Source organism: Salvelinus sp. IW2-2015, linkage group LG17, assembly GCF_002910315.2.
Source record: "Salvelinus sp. IW2-2015 linkage group LG17, ASM291031v2, whole genome shotgun sequence".
In the NCBI taxonomy this organism is placed as follows: Eukaryota; Metazoa; Chordata; class Actinopteri; order Salmoniformes; family Salmonidae; genus Salvelinus; species Salvelinus sp. IW2-2015.
The window spans coordinates 19,127,821-19,150,695 of record NC_036857.1 but is presented as its reverse complement, the minus strand read 5'-3'; the positions used below and the strand labels follow the sequence as shown (position 1 = coordinate 19,150,695).

The window sequence follows — 22,875 nt, the reverse complement described above, 5'->3', positions numbered from 1 at the left end:
GAAGAAAACAATTCAATTTGCTCAACTTGCCAAATTAGCACATGGCCATTGAATCAACTTACCCCAAGGCAAACATTTAGACAATATTAGCCCGCACACCTGAAAGGAAGCGCTTTCATGCTAAGTTTAGGATCTCATATTGAAGCTTATTGAGACCCTAAATGATGTACAGAACAATCTTAAAACGATCTACTTTGGTTTAGATACAAGCATCATGAAACCTCTTAACACAATAAATTATTTTGACTTGGTGAAAAGCAGTTTTTGGACCTAACTTGCCTACCACTTATTCCATGGTTCTTCCTTCACAGACTTCATGTACTGATGACCTCTTCCTAAATATTTGATCATATTGTTAATTTTGTGTATGGTTTCCTAGAAACAAGAGTGGCTCAACTTACCCCTCTCCCCTACACACAACCCAAGTCCTCTATAAGCTGATCTGTATCCCTGGTCCTTATAGGCTTGTTGAAGAGCACTGTCAAAATGTCCAATACACTCACCACCTACAAGAGCATGCCAGTGAGTTCCTCCTGCTGGAGAGCTGAATTTACAGAGCCTTCAAAAAGTATTCACACCCCTTCACTTTTTTCCTTGTTTTGTTGTGTTACAGCCTGAATTTAAAATTGATTAAATTGAGATTGGCATACACACGATACCCCATAATGTCAAAGTTAAATTATGTTTTTCATTAAAAGTGTCTTGAGTCAATAAGTATTCAACTCCTTTGTTATGGTAAGCCTAAATAAGTTCAGGAGTAAAAATTTGCTTAACAAGTCACATAATAAGTTGCATGGACTCACTTTGCGTGCAATAATAGTGTTTAACATGATTTTTGAATGACTACCTCATCTCTGTACCCCACACATACAATTAATTATCTGTAAGGTCCCGCAGCTGAGCAATGAATTCAAACACAGATTCAACCACAAAGCAGGGAGGTTTTCCAATACCTCGCAAAGAAGGGCACCTATTGGTGGATGGGTAAAACAAAAAAGCAGACAACCTTTGAGCATGGTGAAGTTATTACTTATACTTTGGATGGTGTATCAACACACCCAGACACTACAAAGATACCGGGGTCCTTCCTAACTCAGTTGCCAGAGAGGAAGGACACCGCTCAGGGATTTCACCATGAAGCCAATAGTGACTTTAAAACAGTTAGAGTTATTAAATGGCTGTGATAGAAAACTGAGGATGAATTAACAACATTGTAGTTACTACACAATACTAACCTAACTGACAGAGTGAAAGTAAGAAAGCCTGTGCAGAAAAAAAATATTCCAAAACATGCATCCTGTCTGCAACAAGGCACTAAAGTAATACTGCACAAAATGCGGCAAAGCAATTGACCATGTCCTGAATACAAAAAGTGTTATGTTTGGGGCAAATCCAATACAACACATTACTGAGTGCCACTCTCCATATTTTCAAGCATAGTGGTTGCTGCCTCATGTTATGGATATGCCTGTAATCATTAAGGACTGGGGATAACTGGGGAAATTTTCAGGATAAAAAAGAAATGGAATGGAGCTAAGCACAGGCAAAATTCTAGAGGAAAACCTGGTTCAGTCTACTATTCCACTAGAGTCTGGAAGATAAATTCACCTTTCAGCAGGACAATAACCTAAAACATGAGGCCAAATATACACTGGAGTTGCTTACCAGGAAGACAGTGAATGTTCCAGAGTGTCCGGGATTGACACGGCCGTCAAAAGGAGGAGACCAAGGCGCAGCGTGGTATGCGTACATTCCTCTTTATTGTAAGAATGAACACTGAACAAAACGAACAAAATAACAAAACGAACCGTGAAGCTATACAAATGAGTGCTGACACAGATCTTAATGATCTAACAGAACGTGATTATTGAATAGAATGAGGTATTTGACCTCCACTTTTCTCCTGGGGAGTTGGATCCAATACCTGCCACCCATCAAACCCTGGGCCCAGGTTTGGTCGTGACATCCAGCATTCAACCCACACATAGAAGTTCCTGGAAATAGACACAGACATCTATTTATTTATTTAGGACATAAACAATTGCACAAAATACTATAAATTGTTATAAAACCATCTCAGATGACTGAGAGAAAACAAAGTGTTCTTTGCTGCAGATCAAAACATATGACATGTAGAGATATTGAACACCAACCATATGCTGTCCTTGGACATGCTGATTGTTCCCCCAGTGTTGGTGTAATATTCCTCGATGACCAGGCTTCCATTGGTGTCCTGGGCGGAGTTAAAGATTGTGACAACTCTTGATGGGATCCCCAAAACTCTCATAACTGAAAAAAGAAAGAAGCACAGAAAGACAACTCAAGACAATGATATTTACTGTTGTATATTGCCACTGGAACAACCTCTAATGGTGAATAATTTTTAAATGGATAGTCAAATGTCAGTTACCTGTACACATGACTGAGGCAAAGACCCAGCACTGGCCGTACCGTACAGGGCTGAAATTGGATCGGCCCCAGAGCTTTAAGATGTCTGCGCTGCCCGTCCATTGCATCGGGTTAAATCCATATTTAAAGTTTCCTGACCAGTACCCCTTCAAGACCTCGATCATCTTCACAATTGACCTGGTTATAAACAGTTAGAAACACAGACACTAAACAAAGAAAATAGGAGGGCATCACACAAAGTGATGCTGAGGGCAATTCCCTGATCCACCTCTACACAGACGACACCATTCTGTATACTTCTGGCCCTTCCTTGGACACTGTGCTAACTAACCTCCAAACGAGCTTCAATGCCATACAACACTCCTTCCGTGGCTTCCAACTGCTCTTAAACGCTAGTAAAACCAAATGCATGCTTTTCAACCGTTCGCTGCCCGCAGCCCGACTAGCATCACCACCCTGGACGGTTCCGACCTAGAATATGTAGACAACTATAAATACCTAGGTGTCTGGTTAGACTGTAAACTCTCCTTCCAGACTCATATTAAACATCTCCAATCCAAAATCAAATCTGGAATCGGCTTTCTATTTCGCAACAAAGCCTCCTTCACTCACGCCGCCAAACTTACCCTAGTAAAACTGACTACCCTACCGATCCTCGACTTCGGCGATGTCATCTACAAAATAGCTTCCAATACTCTACTCAGCAAACTGGATGCAGTCTATCACAGTGCCATGCGTTTTGTTACCAAATCACCTTATACCACCCACCACTGCGACCTGTATGCTCTAGTCGGCTGGCCCTCGCTACATATTCGTCGCCAGACCCACTGGCTCCAGGTCATCTATAAGTCTATGCTAGGTAAAGCTCCGCCTTATCTCAGCTCACTGGTCACGATAACAACACCCACCCGTAGCACACGTTCCAGCAGGTATATCTCACTGATCATCCCCAAAGCCAACACCTCATTTGGCCGCCTTTCCTTCCAGTTCTCTGCTGCCAGTGACTGGAACGAATTGCAAAAATCGCTGAAGTTGGAGACTTTTATTTCCCTCACCAACTTTAAACATCAGCTATCTGAGCAGCTAACCGATCACTGCAGCTGTACATAGCCCATCTGTAAAATAGCCCATCCAATCTACCTACCTCATCCCCATATTGTTTTTATTTACTTTTCTGCTCTTTTGCACACCAGTATCTCTACTTGCACATCATCATCTGCTCATTTATCACTCCAGTGTTACTCTGCTAAATTGTAATTATTCGCTCCTATGGCCTATTTATTGCCTACCTCCTCATGCCTTTTGCACACACTGTATATAGACTTTCTTTTTTCTACTGTGTCATTGACTTGTTTATTGTGTTATTGGCTTGTTTATTGTTTATTCCATGTGTTGTTGTGTTGTTGTCTGTGTCACACTGCTTTGCTTTATCTTGGCCAGGTCGCAGTTGTAAATGAGAACTTGTTCTCAACTAGCCTACCTGGTTAAATAAAGGTTAAATAAAAAATTAATCAAATTAAAAAAGTCATTGTGAGTGTGTGTGTCAAAGACAGAGGGTGGTGTGGTGAGAACACACGCAGGTATTTTGAACATAACTGACTAGTATCTGCGGATATTTGAGGTCTTGTAACTATCAAAGTGCATAAGAGTTTACACACCATGGCACACACAACTCTGCTGATGTAGACAGGGTCTGCACGGAGGAGGTAATCTCCCTGCTTGTCTTTGCTGTGCTGTGGGCTGACCTGGAGGATGTTAAGGCAAATCTCCAATATCCCCTGTTCATACTACACACAGGAGGAAGAGGAGATGGTGGGGATCGGGTTACTACTGTAAGTTCCTCAAGGAGACACAATGATTAACAATAAATTAAGGTTGGTTTTCTTTGCAGCTACTTACCTGGCCAAATGACCATGGTCTTGATATGACATTGTGAGGAGTGCCCATGTGCAAAAATTCAATGTCATTTGTAACGTACTCATCTCTCTGGTCTTCAAAAGGGATGTACACTGTATCATCTGAAAAATACAAAATCCCAGTCAATGATGATAACAGTAGTGGTCATCACCATCATCACCACCACATGAACCTACACTGAAGCCAGGGGGTGCACAGCAGGACAACGCTTCCTATGGCGAAGCTGCGTTGCCCAACAAGACACACAATGTGGACTTGAAGGTCGTCGAGTCCCACAGGAGCCTTAGCAGGGGAACAGACGTGGACAGTAACCGACTGAGAATGCCTCTCCCCTGGGTGGATATGGGCACTCCACTGAGAAATAGACTCATCCTTTGACTACATGACAGGGATTTCAACAGACAGCCCACCTATACAGCAGAACAGTCAGAAAAGGTGAGAAATAGCCACAGGCAATAACCGACAGAAAAAATATTTTCATCATATGTCCTGAACAGGTTTTAACAGAGGGGCGATAACAAACAACTGCTAGGAAAAGCGTAAAGAGTTCACATCAAATATTGGCCTGTAGCATACCTAGCAGGGCAGTAAAGATGAGTGTCTCCATCCATTGAACACTCTTCCATGTAACAGCATGGTGACTTTGAAAGGCCTCCCGCGCCGTACCACCAGGTGCCTGGAGCTCAGGCCCAGTGTTTGGTGGGCCGTGTGGTTGTCATGGACCTCCAGATTGACATGCTTCAGCCTCAGATATGCTCATGGGAATAAACAGAGTGACACCAAGAAGATGAATCACGCAGACAAACAGTTTCTCTTATCAAACAGCATAGACATGTACACTCTGCAAGAAAATACACCACTGGAGGGCAATGCGAGAGGGGTATGCACTGTATATTTGAAACAGAGTGTGTCCATGTTTGTGGGAGAAAGATTATAGGCGACACTACACTGCACTTTTGATAGCTATTCCAACTTAAGACATCTTGTGACAAATGTCACATACTTCTCTGAAAACCTTTAGCTGCCTATAATTATAAAGGCCATTTAATGAATAACCTTCAGGCCTGTCGGAATAGTTGCTGGTGTAGTTAAGTTATTAGCATCTCTCAATAAGAAGAGACAGTGATGTTACCTCAAACAACAGCTGATACCTCCTTAAAAAAGTATTATTATTATTTATTTTTTAAACAGTTGCTCAATCATACTGTTGCTGAATGGCTATGACAACATTGTATGACAGGAATGCAGTACAGCCTTATCTAACAAGGAATTGTGTGTATCTGTCTGTGCTGTGTGCAATCGGAATCAAAGGACAGTAGTGTTGCTCCTACAATATGCCATTGCCAGCCCAATTTCCTTGTAAAAATTACATTTAATTGTAATCTCATGGATTTGTTATTTGTATATTGCCAAATGCTAATAGGTGGAAAAAAACAATGGCATAACAATGACATAAAGAAAATATATTACTAAATATTCAAAAGCATGGTTCCCTCATTGAACAGGATTTAACAGACTCAAAAGTGAATTAAACACAAAGCATGGATTTATGAGGATACATTTGATAAAGCACACCACGCTATCAATATATGCATTTATTTATCTACTTTACACTAAAGTTTCTGAACATATGAGAAAGACAAGTAGTATAGATGCACAGCAGGAAAATCAAAGGCAGAGTGTATTCAAGGTTTAAAGTAGCTGTCCAGTGAAAATCTCACATTAAAAGTTAATGGTCTGTTAACTCATACCTAAATAATGCTGTTGACTCGTCCTATACTAGTATTTGTGGCAAAAGCATAAATTGGAGAAAAAAAACACTTCAAAAAACCCACTTCAAACTTGTATCTCAAAGAGAACGTTTAAAAAATCCTTGCTATTTCCTCATAGAATATGATGTCATTCTCCTGAGGATGAGCTGGCCAATCAGTGATTTAGGGGATGAGCTGGCCAATCAGCAGCCGACTTGCATTTTTAATGACCGGTATGCTTCCACACCATTCTGTTGGGGTACGCCTACACCAATCCAACACAGAAAAGCTGCTTTTTGACACTAATTTAGCATTTTTTGAAAGGAAAACTATTTCACTTATATTGTAAGTAATAGGTAATATTTCATAGAAATTTGGAAACACTGGACAGTTAGTTTAGAAATGCTTCAACATTTTGTAATTCCACTTAAAAATGTCAGACATGATTTGCCCTAATGAAAAATGTATCAACCTCTACAAAAATGTTCCACATTTCCTGTTGCTGCAGGATTATTTTCCTGTTGTGAAAAACTGGTCAAATTAAGACAGTATATCTGTTAGTAAAAAAACAAACAGACCTGTTTGCTGCTTGTGTGTGTATCGCATGGTGAGCAAGTCTTAATTCCCCTCATTGCTTGAAAGTTCCAGGGACAGACTGCTCCTCCGAGAGTGAGAACCGGTCTGTGATGAGAGAGAACTATGTGCCAAGACACTGTAGGCTAATGAGACATGACCTGCTACCTGTTCTTCCACTAACCTCATTGCAACTCCCCTCCAAGTCTCCGACCACTACCTTGTATCCTTTTCCCTCTCGCTCTCATCCAACACTTCCCACACTGCCCCTACTCGGATGGTATCGCGCCGTCCCAACCTTCGCTCTCTCTCCCCCGCTACCCTCTCCTCTTCCATCCTATCATCTCTTCCCTCTGCTCAAACCTTCTCCAACCTATCTCCTGATTCTGCCTCCTCAACCCTCCTCTCCTCCCTTTCTGCATCCCTTTTGATCTCTATGTCCCCTATCCTCCAGGCCGGCCGGTCCTCCCCTCCCGCTCCGTGGCTCGACGACTCATTGCGAGCTCACAGAACAGGGCTCCGGGCAGCCGAGCGGAAATGGAGGAAACTCGCCTCCCTGCGACCTGGCATCCTTTCACTCCTCCTCTCTACATTTTCCTCTTCTGTCTCTGCTGCTAAAGCCACTTTCTACCACTCTAAATTCCAAGCATCTGCCTCTAACCCTAGGAAGCTCTTTGCCACCTTCTCCCTCCTCCTGAATCCTCCTCCCCTCCCCCCCTCCTCCCCTCGGCAGATGACTTCGTCAACCATTTTGAAAAGAAGGTCGACGACATCCGATCCTCGTTTGCTAAGTCAAACGACACGCTGGTTCTGCTCACACTGCCCACCCTGTGCTTGACCTCTTTCTCCCTCTCTCTCCAGATGAAACTCGCGTCTTGTGACGGCCGGCCGCCCAAACACACCTGCCCGCTTGACCCTATCCCCTCCTCTTTCTCCAGACCATTTCCGGAGACCTTCTCCCTTACCTCACCTCGCTCATCAACTCATCCTGACCGCTGGCTACGTCCCTTCCGTCTTCAAGAGAGAGAGGTTGCACCCCTTCTGAAAAAACCTACACTCGATCCCTCGATGTCAACAACTACAGACCAAGTATCCCTTCTTTCTTTTCTCTCCAAAACTCTTGAACGTGCCGTCCTGGGCCAGCTCTCCCGCTATCTCTCTCGAATGACCTTCTTGATCCAAATCAGTCAGGTTTCAAGACTAGTCATTCAACTGAGACTGCTCTTCTCTGTTCACGGAGGCGCTCCGCACTGCTAAAGCTAACTCTCTCTCCTCTGCTCTCATCCTTCTAGACCTATCGGCTGCCTTGATACTGTGAACCATCAGATCCTCCTCTCACCCTCTCCGAGTGGGCATCTCCGGCGCGGCCCACGCTTGAATTGCGTCCTACCTGACAGGTCGCTCCTACCAGGTGGCGTGGCGAGAATCTGTCTCCCACCACGTGCTCTCACCACTGGTGTCCCCCAGGGCTCTGTTCTAGGCCTCTCCTATTCTCGCTATACACCAAGTCACTTGGCTCTGTCATAACTACATGGCTCTCCTATCATTGCTATGCAGACCACACACAACTAATCTCTCCTTTCCCCCTCTGATACCAGGTGGCGAATCGCATCTCTGCATGTCTGGCAGACATATCAGTGTGGATGACGGATCACCACCTCAAGCTGAACCTCGGCAAGACGGAGCTGCTCTTCTCCCGGGGAAGGACTGCCCGTTCCATGATCTCGCCATCACGGTTGACAACTCCATTGTGTCCTCCTCCCAGAGCGCTAAGAACCTTGGCGTGATCCTGGACAACACCCTGTCGTTCTCACTAACATCAAGGCGGTGGCCCGTTCCTGTAGGTTCATGCTCTACAACATCCGCAGAGTACGACCCTGCCTCACACAGGAAGCGGCGCAGGTCCTAATCCAGGCACTTGTCATCTCCCGTCTGGATTACTGCAACTCGCTGTGGCTGGGCTCCCTGCCTGTGCCATTAAACCCCTACAACTCATCCAGAACGCCGCAGCCCGTCTGGTGTTCACTTCCAAGTTCTCTCACTCACCCCGCTCCTCCGCTCTCTCCACTGGCTTCCAGTTGAAGCTCGCATCCGCTACAAGACCATGGGCTTGCCTACGGAGCTGTGAGGGAACGGCACCTCAGTACCTCCAGGCTCTGATCAGGCCCTACACCCAAACAAGGGCACTGCGTTCATCCACCTCTGGCCTGCTCGCCTCCCTACCACTGAGGAAGTACAGTTCCCGCTCAGCCCAGTCAAAACTGTTCGCTGCTCTGGCCCCCCAATGGTGGAACAAACTCCCTCACGACGCCAGGACAGCGGAGTCAATCACCACCTTCCGGAGACACCTGAAACCCCACCTCTTTAAGGAATACCTAGGATAGGATAAAGTAATCCTTCTCACCCCCCCCTTTAAAAGATTTAGATGCACTATTGTAAAGTGGCTGTTCCACTGGATGTCATAAGGTGAATGCACCAATTTGTAAGTCGCTCTGGATAAGAGCGTCTGCTAAATGACTTAAATGTTAAATGTACAATCTTGGGAGGGGAGAATGGCAGGGGACCAACATAGCATAGCAGAAGATAAGTTAACAGGTAGTGCACATCCCCTCATACAGATAAACATCTTTCTCAACTCTTAGAAACAGTCAACCGATGTTTGACGCATTGCTCAAGGCCTTGTGTGTTACTGATGTACATTTATAACAAGCCGTGTAGGAATGCTTGGGATGTACAGTCTTATCAGCACCTCTGCTTTGCCTCACTGAACTTCAGTCATATTTTAGTTTACATACCTATTCTCAGCAGAACTTGCTTTTAACACATTTTGTAGGGTCAAATCAAAATGTTTTTATTCTTTAAAAAACAAAGTTGAGGCAAAGTACACGCTTGAAACCATTTGTTAGATTGGTACAAGTAATTATTTTTTACCACGGAATTTGAGGCAAAAATGTTAATCTTGTGACATTGTTATAAAACAAAGCGCAGAACAATGTGATTTTGACTGCAGCGTCAGTTTCCTTGTTTCCCTTACACGTTCTTAGCACAGTGGCTGAATTGTCAAGAACAGTAGCCTGACGCCCCCCCCCCCAAATAGTAGTAATCCACAACTTGCAGTTAATAAATTAAAATCTAACACTTTCATAAACATTACACACAGCATAACACCTGAATTCAATCCATCCAACAGACATCCTGATATTTTATTTTTACAAGGCACTACATGAGTCTTGCAGAAAAGAGTTGTGACGAGGTTCATGATAATGACAAAATAAACAAAACATCTCACATTAGGAACACCTTCCTAATTTTGCTTTAACCTGGATTCACCTATGTTACAGAAAGAGCAGGTGCTCTTAATGTTTTGTGCACTCAGTGTAGATCCTGCCATTACAATTTGCCAACATACTGCATGACTTTTTAAAATGCATCTGAAACCCAACTCTTACTGTAAAAGTCTGACTGTTCCTTACACCTGAGACTATGGCTAAAATGTCTAATATAACAAATTCATTATTAGCTTTACATGCTAATATTCCAGCTGATAATCACATCCATATCCCACAAATACGCCCGCACAAACCACTCAGAAAAAAGAAAGAAAAGCTGTACAAAAACATGATTTGTATATAAATAAATTAAATAGCCAACTAAAACAAAATTATTTTGCTAGGCAACCTAAGTGCTAGTACGGTCTGTGCTGTACAATTCTGTATTTTAACCACTTGGGTATGCTTCTTTGTTCTGAGATGGTATGGGGTGTTCCCATAGAAACAGAACCTCATTCTAGTTCTTTGGGTTTTCCTTTCCACCACATTGTCAGAACTCCAGTGGGGTCAGGTCCCCAAAGTCACAGTCAAACAGTTCGCTGATGCCCTCGTGCTCCTCTAGACCAAAGTGGTAGTCTTGGCTCTGTGGAGGGGACAGGTTGATGAAGCCATCCAGCGGGTTCCCAAAGCACTCCCCACCGAGGAAGTCAGAGGACGGCAGGGGTGAAAGGTCAAAGTCCGGCAGCACTCCCAGGTTGGGGAACGGGTCGCCTTCCAGGAATGCTTCTGAAAGACAGAAATAAAGGGAATGCACTTTTAGTGACCACAGCAAATAGCCATTGGGGAATGTTAATGGATTTCTTGGCGAAATCTCAGACATCCCTGAATCTCAGGGTGACAGTGTGACAATAGTGAGAGCAGCTTACCCGCTTCACGACATAACGGTAGAGGGGAGGAGTTCTGTTGGGACGGAGCTGTTGATGTAATTTCCTGTGTGGTGCTGCACTGTGGTTGTTCTGCATGGTGGGGCATTGTCTGGTCTGTGGCTTTAGTTGGGCTGATGCCTGTCACTGGGCTGCAGACACCAGAACTGTCCTCTGGACACAGGAAGACGTCAATGGGACCCTGAGTGCTCTTCAGGGAGACCTGATAGCCCTGCCAGAAGACGACAAAAGAATAACAGAAGACAAATCAACAGTTGTGGTTGAAGTTTAAACCACATTAACTGGAATACAGTATTTGGTCCAGAAAAAGAGTCTTGAGCAAGTGTCCATTGTTATTTTACCCTCCCACATACCTCACTGGGCTCTGAGACTTGCATCTGGGTCTCTGGAGGGGCTCTGATTACCATCACCAGCTGGTCAGGAGAGTCAAAAGACTTCCGCAGATCCTGGCACATGACATAACCCAGCGTGCCATTATGTTAAAGAAAAAACACTGCCCTATAATGCATATTCAAACACATACAGTAAAAAAAATAAAAAATAAAAAACAAGACACAAAAGGATATTTCTTGTTCTGGGTATCCTCAGTGAGGAGTCTCAGCTGAAGGTTACACTTGGTAATGAGCTCATCCAGTTTCTCCTCCGCCTGTGTGAAGTCAGAGACCTCTTTCTGTAGGTCCTGGTAACGGGAAACAGACGCTCCATCAATGCGGTTCCCCCTGTGACAAATAGAATGACCTCATAGTTAGGATAATGGAAAAAAGTGTTTCTAATACAAATATCCTGTGGAATCACTGATGTATGCATTGACTCATATCTGTAGAGGCTAGCACAATAAGGATTGTAAGCCAGAAAGGCCAGAACACATATTGTCATACTGCATGTACAGTACAAGAGTTCAGACTTACAGCCATTGTATGTTGTTCTTTGATTTCTTGGAGATGAGCTGGATACCCTCCAGGACATTGGTGATGTCATAGATGCGCCTCTTCTGCACTTCCAGGACCTGCGAGGCCCAGTTGAGGTCCACGACCCCATCAGGAGACTGGGCTAGAAGGTCCAAGAAGCGCTTGGTAGTCAGGTTCAGAGACGTGTCATAGCGAGACTTCTCTGTTGAAAGCTTTGGAACTGAGAGAGAAAGGGAGACAGGAATGAAAATACTTGTATTTATTACCTTTGGCCAAAATTATAATAGTTAAAACTGAATTAACATGAATAGTTATATTTAAATTGTGAATTGAAACAGGGGGTCTTGTACCTCTAGGAGGTGCTGGTGTGGATGTTGGGGCTCTCCCAAGAGAAGGGGGGCGAGAGGTGCTCACATATTGGTGATCACTGTCCAAGTCCAGCTTCCTCTTCACCTGGAACACAATTTATACAAGGTAAAAAGTTGGTATGGATGCACACAGATAATTATTTCTCACAGACACACTTTCTGTAGTCAGTGTACAGGGATAACCTCATCCTAGTCACACTCCGGCCAACACCCATATCAAAATGGTCAGTTAACTACCGGTGGTCGTCCCAGAGTTGGCCGTCGCTGGTCCTGGACCACATCTGCAGGGCCTTGGGGGGTGGCGAACAGAAGGATCTCCCCAGTGTTGCTGGGGACTGCAGAGTTGAAGCCCACATTGCTGGGAGTGGAGATTATGACTATTTGGTGGTCCTCTGAGAGGCCAATACTCCCAGCATTCAGAAGAGACTCAAAGTCTACCAATAGATCCTCCGACGTCTGACCTGATAGGAGCGTCTCTGACATCGCACACACAACTGGGGTGCTCTAGTCCCCTAGATTGTGTTGGGGCAGAATTCAAGTCCAATGGCTTGGTATGGTAGTATTAGCACCTTTTGACATATGTCATCTCTAATGTATGTGCATAATAGTGTAAACGTATTGAAAGAGTTGACTTTCAAATACTGAGGTTAAACATGTCTAATATTAAGAGTATCTTGCTGACAATCAAGATTCAACAAAGCTGACTCATTCGAGAATATATGGTCAAATAAAATATAGGGCGTGATTCCTACAAATTAGCCAGCTATAAAATAACGTTGAGACAGTGGTTGAGGTTTCTGACAGCTTCAGTCTAATATACAGTAGTTAGTCTGAAACCATACAATACAGCAACACTTATGGTATATTGATAGTTGAAAAAAGTAATAAACAAGCACCAACGTCAACTAGCGTGCTAACTTGCTGCGAAGTTTTTCATCTTTCCAATGACTGCGGCGAGGCCACATCTAGCAACTCCTTCCCTTTGTCCATTGTTGTTAGCTAACTGGTTATTTACTGTAGCTAACGTTGATTTACATCAACGTTAGTTTAGAGCAAATTGTAAACATAATGATAATAATTTTCTTACTGTGTTGCTAGCGAAGAGTTAATTGAATACTGTATCCAACGACCTAGAAAAGTTGAGCGAGTTAGTTAACTAGTTGGCTTGCTAGTATTGTTAGCCAAGAAATTGGGTTGTGTTCGCTTCAGGGTTAACTTTGAACACAACTCAGTTTCATACGAAACTCACAAGCAAAACATCAGCTACAACAAGTCAACAATCTAAATAGTTATTACTCTTCCAAACAAAATTGCACTACCCAGAACGTCTAGTTTCCCTTGGAAGAACAAATAACCGGATTTATATAATGCGTTCTTTCAAAATGACAAAATTTGGGCAAGTTAGCATGCTAGCGAGATACAGTACTAGCAAACTCAGTTCTTCACCCACTCGTTTTGGTCAACACACCCAGGAAGCAATACCGCAAAACTGAAATATTGACAAATATTCACACAAAAAATCTACATTTCCGATAAACGAATCATATGGATCGTTTCGATGAACACCTTGACTATAATCCGTGCACAAAATGTATCATCTGAGCCCCAAATCAACTATGATATTTTGTGCTATTATCCCAGCTGATCAGAACAAGAGTTGAGGTTTACCCGCCAAATCCTTTAGCCGCGAAACTGACATATGCATGAATATCACGATTTCAATTGGCTGAGTGAATGCGCCCCACTAAAGTCAGACTTGTCATTGGTTCCATGAAGTGCCACTCTCTGTGATACCACGCTTTTCGTTGTTTTGAATGGGAAAATATGTTTTTGTCAGATAAAATGTAAGAAAGTGTATATTGGACTATATCCTAACTCATTTGATTCACTTTATTCTTTGGTAACTATTTTGTGATGCAAATCAAGAGGGGGGCAGGAGTTACCGCCGAGTTACCATAGCCACTAACGTCTGACTTGGGATCAGCCTGTCCTACCCATATCCCAAAGTAAAAAGACAAGACAAATTCAGTTGGAACTGGTCCTGAAACAGCTGTTGGGAATCCGCCCACCTAACTTTGTCGGACACGCAGTCGTATTAATTGAGCGCCTACACACAGAAGAACTACAAGATGGCGCAGGCTATATTTGAAGTCCTGGAAGGTATCAATACATTTGATTATATTCACACTTTTATTTTAGCAAAATGCTAGTGGGTTTTAAGACAACGCTTTCTAGCAACAGTGCGGTTATTTTAGGTTATCTAGGAGGTGAAATTATGTCATTGTGGTATGATAGAGCCATTATAATCGATGCCAGACAGCTAGCTAGCTATTATTTCGTTGAGGAAATGTTTATAATTTTCCATGGATTCTTTAGATTTGCTTGTGGTAATGCATTGCTTTTCCCTTGGTTTGGTAATTCGTTGAGAATAAACAACTGCCACTTGAGCTAGCAATCATTTACCACCACCAGAAAATGGCAGGAATCGGCAGTCTTGTAGTCGGAAAGAGCAGTGGCGCACCAGTCCTATCACGCATTTTGATTTGTTCATGTCGTACTATGGTATATGCACCATCATTTGCACCGTTCTGACCCCCAGTTATATTATTCTGTTCCAGGGATGGACAACCAGACAGTCCTGGCTGTCCAGTCTCTGTTGGATGGCCAGGGAGGTGTCCCTGACCCAAACAGCCAGAACGTCTCAGGGTCATCTACCATTCAGTCAATGGGTGTGCACTTCTCTTCACTTCCCCTATATCCTCTTGATCAGTGCATGACTGCATTGTGTTGATCATAGAGAGGAACTACTCTAACACATCAAACATGCATTCTGCATCTCCATTTATTGCCATTGAAATACTGAAGTGTTGATATATCCCCAATTGTTCTCTACAGACGACGAAGACGTCTTTCTTTGTGGGAAGTGCAAGAAACAGTTCAATTCATTGCATGCCTTCATGGCCCACAAGAGAGAGCATTGCCAGTCCAATGCCCCCTCCCTGTCTACAGTATCACTGGCATCTAGTAATGCCTACACCCCTGTGCCCTCCATTAGCTCTGTGCCACAGACCCCCGCCAACAGACAGGTGGGTACTGGCTTGTTACTTATGTTTTTTATTGTTAGCTGAGATGTTTGTTATTAATTAGTCTCTTCCCAAAGTGGAGTGCCATGAGTGAGAAACTAGTTACTTATCTCCTGTACGTAGCTACTGTATGGGCCAGTGCGTAGTACCATAGCATCCTCTCTAGAACAATAATTTGCTTGCATTGTAAATGCTGGCTAATGCGGTCTTCCTTTTTTCTTTGTTTTGCCATCCACATCAGGTATCCACATACATTACAGTGCCTCCATCTCCTCTTACTCACACACTTGTCCAAGGCAATGTTTTAGTGAGTGATGATGTTCTGATGTCTGCAATCTCCGCCTTCACGTCCATTGACCAACCCATGGCAGCTTTGCAGCCCCCTATTCAGGTAAGTGGTGTTCATTGAATTAAGCTATTCTTCTGGCTGTATTCACTATATACAGTTGAAGTCGGAAGTTTACATACACCTTAGCCAAATACATTTAAACTCAGTTTTTCACAATTCCTGACATTTAATCATAGTAAACATTCCCTGTCTTAGGTCAGTTAGGATCACCACTTTATTTTAAGAATGTGAAATGTCAGAATAATAGTAGAGAGAATGATTTATTTCAGCTTTTATTTCTTTCATCACATTCCCAGTGGGTCAGAAGTTTACATACACTCAATTAGTATTTTATAGCATTGTCTTTAAAATTGTTTAATTTGGGTCAAACGTTTTGGGTAGCCTTCCACTAGCTTCCCACAATAAGTTGGGTGAATTTTGACCCATTCCTCCTGACAGAGTTGGTGTAACTGAGTCAGCTTTGTAGGCCTCCTTGCTCACACACACTTTCAGTTCTGCCCACAAATGTTCTATGAGATTGAGGTCAGGGCTTTGTGATGGCCACTCCAATACCTTGACTTTGTTGTCCTTAAGCCATTTTGCCACAACTTTGGAAGTATGCTGTGGGTCATTGTCCATTTGAAAGACCCATTTGCAACCAAGCTTTAACTTCCTGACTGATGTCTTGAGATGTTGCTTCAATATATCCACATAATTTTCCTCTCTCATGATGCCATTCATTTTGTGAAGTGCACCAGTCCCTCCTGCAGCAAAGCACCTCCACAACATGATGCTGCCACCCCCGTGCTTCACGGTTGAGATGATGTTCTTCGGCTTGCAAGCATCCCCCTTTTTCCTCCAAACATAACGATGGTCATTATGGCTAAACAGTTCTATTTTTGTTTCATCAGACTTGAGGACATTTCTCCAAAAAGTATGATCTTTGTCCCCATGTGCAGTTGCAATCCGTAGTCTGGGTTTTTTATGGCGGTTTTGGATCAGTGGCTTCTTCCATGCAGAGCGGCCTTTCAGGTTATGTCGATAGGACTCGTTTTACTGTGGATATAGACACTTTTGTACCGGTTTCCTCCAGCATCTTCACAAGGTCCTTTGCTATTGTTCTGGGATTGAGTTGCACTTTTCGCACCAAAGTACGTTCATCTCTAGGAGGCAGAATGTGTCTCCTTCCTGAGCGGTATGACGGCTGCGTGTTCCCATGGTGTTTATACTTGGTACTATTGTTTGTACAGATGAACGTGGTACCGTCAGGCATTTGGAAATTGCTCCCAAGGATGAACCAGACTTGTGGAGGTCTATAATATTTTTTTCTGAGGTCTTGGATGACTTCTTTTGATTTTCCCATGATGTCAAGCAAAGAGGCACTGAGTTTGAAGGTAGGCCTTGAATACATCCACAGGTACACCTCCAATTGACTCAAATGATGTCAATTAGCCTATCAGAAGCTTCTAAAGCCATGACATCCTTTTCTGGAATTTTCCAAGCTGTTTAAAGGCACAGTCAGCTTAGTGTATGTAAACTTCTGACCCACTGGAATTGTGATACAGTGAAATAATCTGTCTGTAAACAATTGTTGGAAAAATTGCTTGTGTCATGCACAAAGTAGATGTCGTAACCGACTTGCCAAAACTATAGTTTGTTAACAAGAACTTTGTGGAGTGGTTGAAAAATGAGTTTTAATGACTCCAACCTAAGTGTATGTAAACGTCCGACTTCAACCGTAAATCTAGTTTACTTTCCCTTCTCAGAGTAACCTGAGTATGCACACAGGTGCATCCTACCTCCAGCACCATCAGCAGTCCTCCCACTCTCTCCCACCTGGACAGTCTCAGCCTCTGTCCTCCCAGGTGCTGTCCAGTATCAGCAACTCAGTGGTCCAGGTCTACAGCACAATGCCTCAAATGTCTGTGAGTGGTAGTGCAGAGATTCACACCCTGGGCTTGCAGCCGTTCCAATCTGTACAGGTGAGCTTTTACTAATGCAATCTGTAATTTGCACAGAATGAGGAGGAAGACAGACTTGTTTATTTACATGTCTGTACTCTGCAGTGTTTGGGCAACATCCTAAAGATGTTGGACCATTAGTTCACGTTCGTGTGTTATACATGGCCAGGTTGCAGTTGTAAATGAGAACTTGTTCTCAACAGGCCTACCTGGTTAAATGAAGGTGAAATAATAAAATAAAATGTATTATTTATGCCCCACAGGTCCCCAGTCAGTGTGTGGAGAGCCAGTCATTCAACACTCCTCCAGTATACAGTCCTGGGAAGCAAGGCACCAAGACCAAAACCTGCAGCATCAATGCAAACCTAACTGAGCTTGAGGAGTTTGACAAGGTGATCATTCCTAAACAACCCAGAAATGGCAAGAAAGGCCAGGATGGAGCAGCAGGTATGATTTTGAGAAACAAATGTCAATATACATATAGGTCTATATCCTAAGAAATGTTTCTTTATTTTTTATATTACATGTTTCTCATTATTGTCTAAATAAAATAATGTTAATTATTTAATAATGTTCTATGCATTGGCTTTTCAGCAGAACAAATGAAAGGAAAGTCCCAGAAGCTGAAGTGCAATTTCTGTGACAAAGTCTTCTCCAAAAACTTTGATCTCCAGCAACATATCAGAAGGTGAGTTTCACAAATCGAGTTCACCAATCAGCCCAAATAGAAAAGCACTATCCGTATGCATTGAAGCTACCCAGGATAAGAATATCACATGTTTTATATTATAATCTTGGATGTCTCCACAGTCATACAGGGGAAAAGCCTTTCCAGTGCATTGTATGCGGCCGGGCCTTTGCCCAGAAGTCTAATGTGAAGAAGCATATGCAGACACACAAAGTGTGGCCTTCGGGAGTGGCCAATTCAGTGTCCAGGCTGCCCATCACAGTCAAGGTGGTACCACTGTGTGCAGAGGAGGTCATGGAGCAACAGGAAGAACAGGAGGAACAACAACAACAGAATGAGGAGGAAGAGGAGGAGCAGCCAGGTAATCATCTCGCTGTCTAATCATGATCATTTCTCTATAGGCCACTAAGACCTTTTTAAGGATGACATAGAGCCAATAAGTAATGATTACCAAAATCCAAAGTCAATGAAATATGTAGTAATGTATAAGGGCTTAAGTATGTATTATAAATGTAGATTGTGTACTGAATGTGTGTCCAGAAGCCCCAGGTGAGCCCGAGGAGAGAGACTGTGACTCCCAGACTGATGTGGACAGCTTGGGAGATGGTTACAGCAAGCAGAAAGGCCAGCAGGCCCAGACCAAGCAGATTATCCTGATCGACAGCTCCTACCAGTGCCAGTTCTGTGCCGGCAAGTTCAGCACCTACTTCCAGCTCAAATCTCACATGACCCAGCACAAGGGGGAGCAGGTGAGTCCACATGGCCAGAGGGAAGGATCTACCGGGAACAATAATGAAGCGTTCATGCACAAGACTTATTATGCACAGGGGCAATCGGTGCTAATATTATTTGGCAAACTTTTTTTGTTCTCCGATGCACAGTTATTCAAAAATGAATCTCTCCATATCCCAGTCTGCTGTCCCCACTTGCTTCAAGATGTCCATCATTGTTGCTGTACCCAAGAAAGTGAAGGTAACTGAACTAAATGACTATCGCCCCGTAGCACTCACTTCTGTCATCATGAGGTGCTTTGAAATGCTACTTGAGGACCATATCACCACCTTACCTGACACCCTCGAGCATATCGTCCCAACCTATCCACGGACGACACAATCGCCATTGCGCTGCTCTATCCCACCCGGACAAGATAAATACTTATGTAAGAATGATGTTAATCGACTACAGCTCAGCCTTCAACACCATAGTGCCCCTCCAAGCTCATCACTAAGCTCAGGTCCCTGGGTCTGAACCACTCCCTGTGCAACTGGATCCTGGACTTCCTGACGGGCTGATCCCAAGTGGTGAAGTTGGGCAACAACTCCTCCACCACGCTGATCCTCAACACGGGAGCCCCACCGGGTGTGCTTAGCCCCTTCTTCTACTCCCTGTTCACCCATGACTGCGTGGCCACGCACGTCTCCAACTCAATCATCAAGTTTGCTGAGAACACAATAGTGGTAGGCCTGATTACCAACAACGATGAGACAGCCTACAGGGAGGAGCTGAGAGCCCTGGTGGAGTGGTGCCAGGAAAATAACCTCTCCCTCAATGTCAACAAAACGAAGGAGCTGATCGTGGACTACAGGAGACAGCAGAGAGAGCACGCCCCAATCCACATCGACGGGTCGCAGTGGAGAGGGTCAAAAGCTTCAGGTTCCTTGGCGTGCTGACAACCTGAAATGGTCCCTTCACACAGACAGCGTAGTGAAGAATGTGCAACAATGCCTCTTCAACCTCAGGAGGCTGAAGAAATTCGGGCTTGGCCCCTAAGACCCTCACACACTTCTACAGATGCGTCTTTGAAGCTGGGCTCTCCAGAGGGTGGTGCTTTCAGCTCAACGCATCACCGAGGGCACACTGCTTGCCCTCTAGGACCTCTACAGCAACCGTTGTCACAGGAAGGCCAAGAAGATCATCAAGGACCTCAGCCACCCGAGCCACAGCCTGTTCACCCCACTACCATCTAGAAGATGGAGACATTACAGGTGCATCAAAGCTGGACCCAAGAGACTGAGGTTCTATCTCCAGGCCATCAGACTGCTAAAGAGTCACCACAAGCTGGCCTCCACCCAGTACCCGGTACTCAATGCTGCACCTTAACTGCTGCCCAATGTACATAGTCATGAACACTGGTCACTTTTTAATAATGTTTACATACTGTATTGTAATCATGGCTCATCCTATATAACTTATTTTATAACATTTCTGGATTATGTGTGTATTGTTTAAAAAAAAATATTGCTAGGTATTACTGCACTGTTGTGAGCTTGAAACCTGCGATAACATCTGTGTCCGCTACCAGTAAACTTTGATTTGTGTCAGATGTCTTAGAAGCTCTGTTCTCACCACTCATCCTTCTAATGTTCCTTCCTGCTGTGTTACAGGTATATAAGTGTGTGGTGAAGACCTGTTCCCAGACGTTCCAGAAGCTGGATCTGTTCCTGGAGCACATCCGGACGCACCAGGAGCAGCTCACCTACCGCTGCCACCTGTGTGGCAAGGTGTTCCCCTCGCTGTTTGAGCTGGGGGTGCACCAGTACTCCCACTGCTTCTGTCCCCAGCAGAACCCACGCAAGGAGACCACTTTCTATAGGTCGGCTTCACTATCTCCACTCTTTTAATTAGGCCATCCTAATGCTTACAAAGTTCAGTCAGTGGCTTTGGTTAAAGCATTTTTATTTTCAGTGTGATCACAACTTCTCTCTGTGTTTTATGACCTTTAGTTTGACCCCATGGTTAGTGGTTTCACAAGTGTTTCTATCACACTCAGGTGCATGAAATGTCAAAGCCGGTACGCCACACAAGAGGCCTTGGAGCAGCATTTATTAACTGCCTCCCATAACTTCCCCTGCCCACATTGCCAAAAGGTATGGTCTAGAAGAAATGGTTGTCATTCACTGCTAGGTTAGCATCTATTTTCCATGCACAGTTGGACTCTAAAGAATGCTTTTCATTTTGTTAGGTTTTTCCTTGTGAGAGGTATTTCCGACGACACCTGCCCACACATGGTATCGGAGGGAGGTTCAAATGTCAGATATGTAAAAAGTTCTTCAAAACTGAGCACTACCTCAAACTGCACACTCGTATCCACTCAGGTAAGGCATGCAGACACATTAGCCCATGATGCAAATAACTTTCACTCAATTCTCTCTGCTGTGCTTATGGCAACACTGTCATTTCATTGCAGGAGAAAAGCCATACAAATGTTCTGTTTGTGAGGCCATGTTCAACAGGAAGGACAAGGTGAAGAGGCACATGCTCATTCATGAGCCCTTTAAGAAATACAAATGTCCATTTAGGTAAGTGAGACTTCTGTTCCAACAGGTCATAAGTGAGGCTATTTGGAAAGCTGAGTCACAAAGGATTCCAACAAAAAGCTGGGGATACCTTTGACTTCAATATAACTAAGCTCTGCTTTATTTATTGGTGTATTCAAAACATTGTTTTGTTCTTTCAGGACACATGTTGGCTGCACTAAAGAGTTTAACAGACCAGACAAGCTGAAGGCGCACATATTGTCTCATTCTGGTGAGTGTGTCCTGTCTGTTGTTGTAAATGATTAATAGTCAAAGCTGTAAACATAATAAACCTTGTTGCAGATCTTGACAGCCATTTTAAAGTTAGGGTTCAAAACAATAGAGCCATACCTTTTTCTGTCATCCCAAGGTATTAAGCCCTATAAATGTGGGTACTGCCAGAAAGCTTTCAGCAGAAGAGCCCACATGCTGGAGCACCAACGCTCGCACACAGACAACTATCGTTTCCGCTGTGCCACCTGCAACAAGGGCTTCACGCGACAGAAGTACTACAGAGACCACAAGTGCCCCGTGGCTGCGGTGGAGAAGGACAGGGCGGAAAAGAGTGCGAAGAGGCAGGGACACAGGACAGAGGGGAACCAGGAGTCGGAGATGCAACATACCAGGGAAGAGGTGGATGAAAGGGAGGAAGAGAGGCTTGAGGACCCTCAGGCAGTGGAGTCAATTGTTCCAGTTGAGGATCAGCCGGAAGGAGGAGAGGCAGAGCAGGAGGAACACTTTGGAGACTGTTGACTGACACTGGCTGTTTACAGCAGAGCACCCATGTTTAGAGACAATGGATTGTGGCCTGAGTTACATTCAAGCCAAATGTTGATATTGTCCTAAGACTACCTCTGCATGTGGAAGGGATTTGAATCTCACTATATCCCTCAAATTAAAAGGTTTTTATATGTTTTATATTAAAACATTGAAGCTTGGCACTTTTTTTCCTGTTAGTGATTGTTATTCAGAACAGTGAGTTGCCTCATCTGTGACTGGACAACAGGTGATAATGTTTTCATCCTTATGAAAGCACTTTGTTTAAAAGGTATTTTTTCACCTGCCACATGTAGTCACTCTATTGTGGACATTCCTGACTACCTTAGGTACTGATTCTATTTTGTGAAACATTTTATGTAATGTATGAATCTTAAGGCATGCACTTGATGTTTATTGAATAAATTAAGCTGCATCTATTCAAAATGGATAGTCATGACTAAGCAGTTTTACTCTACATGATTGGAACAGCCAAAGGAAACTCATTTCATTTGAGCAGAAATCTTTAGTACACAAATTTATAAATGTACATAAATCAGAACAGCATTTCACCATAAACCCCTTTTCTAAAAGGAAATTCATTTGTTATTAACAATTTACAAC

General features: G+C 43.7%; 3 protein-coding genes across 4 annotated transcripts; 1 reads left to right on the top strand and 2 right to left on the bottom strand.

Moving 5' to 3' along the window:
- Positions 1-1,738: 1,738 nt before the first annotated feature.
- Positions 1,739-6,683, bottom strand: LOC111976922 (protein-glutamine gamma-glutamyltransferase 5-like). The gene is given in 10 exon segments (XM_024006083.2): positions 1,739-1,994; positions 2,154-2,289; positions 2,411-2,562; positions 2,564-2,586; positions 4,068-4,196; positions 4,309-4,427; positions 4,503-4,704; positions 4,850-4,854; positions 4,908-5,081; positions 6,656-6,683. Coding segments are annotated over 10 exon segments (1,098 nt in total). The 3' UTR covers positions 1,739-1,864.
- A 3,140-nt stretch (positions 6,684-9,823) lies between these two features.
- On the bottom strand, positions 9,824-13,833 carry e2f1 (E2F transcription factor 1). Its single transcript, XM_024006186.2, has 7 exons — positions 12,377-13,833; positions 12,122-12,224; positions 11,772-11,991; positions 11,430-11,582; positions 11,217-11,331; positions 10,846-11,074; positions 9,824-10,705 (listed from the first exon to the last, which is right to left on the bottom strand). The coding sequence occupies exons 1-7, from the start codon at positions 12,620-12,622 to the stop codon at positions 10,470-10,472; spliced, it is 1,302 nt and encodes a 433-aa protein (XP_023861954.1). The 5' UTR covers positions 12,623-13,833; the 3' UTR covers positions 9,824-10,469.
- Positions 13,834-14,143: 310 nt separating this feature from the next.
- LOC111976972 (zinc finger protein 341) lies at positions 14,144-22,762 on the top strand. Of its 2 annotated transcripts, XM_070447904.1 has the most exons (16): positions 14,144-14,299; positions 14,758-14,868; positions 15,035-15,225; positions 15,464-15,613; positions 17,317-17,532; positions 17,775-17,958; positions 18,106-18,199; positions 18,322-18,560; positions 18,740-18,948; positions 19,112-19,171; positions 20,584-20,792; positions 20,970-21,066; positions 21,162-21,294; positions 21,387-21,498; positions 21,657-21,727; positions 21,866-22,762. In XM_070447904.1, the coding sequence occupies exons 1-16, from the start codon at positions 14,269-14,271 to the stop codon at positions 22,246-22,248; spliced, it is 2,490 nt and encodes an 829-aa protein (XP_070304005.1). In that variant the 5' UTR covers positions 14,144-14,268; the 3' UTR covers positions 22,249-22,762. The 2 variants fall into 2 exon arrangements, with proteins under 2 accessions (XP_070304005.1, XP_023861951.1); XM_024006183.2 differs by lacking the exon at positions 19,112-19,171 and having other exon boundaries at positions 14,146-14,299.
- The last annotated feature ends 113 nt before the right edge of the window (positions 22,763-22,875 follow it).

Excerpts from the sequence above, each read along its gene's own strand:
- e2f1 (XM_024006186.2), bottom strand. The coding sequence starts at position 12,622 with ATGTCAGAGACGCTCCTATCAGGTCAGACGTCGGAGGATCTATTGGTA. Across the intron at positions 11,583-11,771 it reads AAGAACAACATACAATGGCT|GGGGAACCGCATTGATGGAG; the intron begins GTAAGTCTGAAC and ends TATTTGTCACAG. Across the intron at positions 11,332-11,429 it reads GAGGATACCCAGAACAAGAA|GCTGGGTTATGTCATGTGCC; the intron begins ATATCCTTTTGT and ends ACATAATGGCAC.
- LOC111976972 (XM_070447904.1), top strand. The coding sequence starts at position 14,269 with ATGGCGCAGGCTATATTTGAAGTCCTGGAAG. Across the intron at positions 17,959-18,105 it reads AGGCCAGGATGGAGCAGCAG|CAGAACAAATGAAAGGAAAG; the intron begins GTATGATTTTGA and ends TTGGCTTTTCAG. Across the intron at positions 21,499-21,656 it reads AAATACAAATGTCCATTTAG|GACACATGTTGGCTGCACTA; the intron begins GTAAGTGAGACT and ends TTGTTCTTTCAG.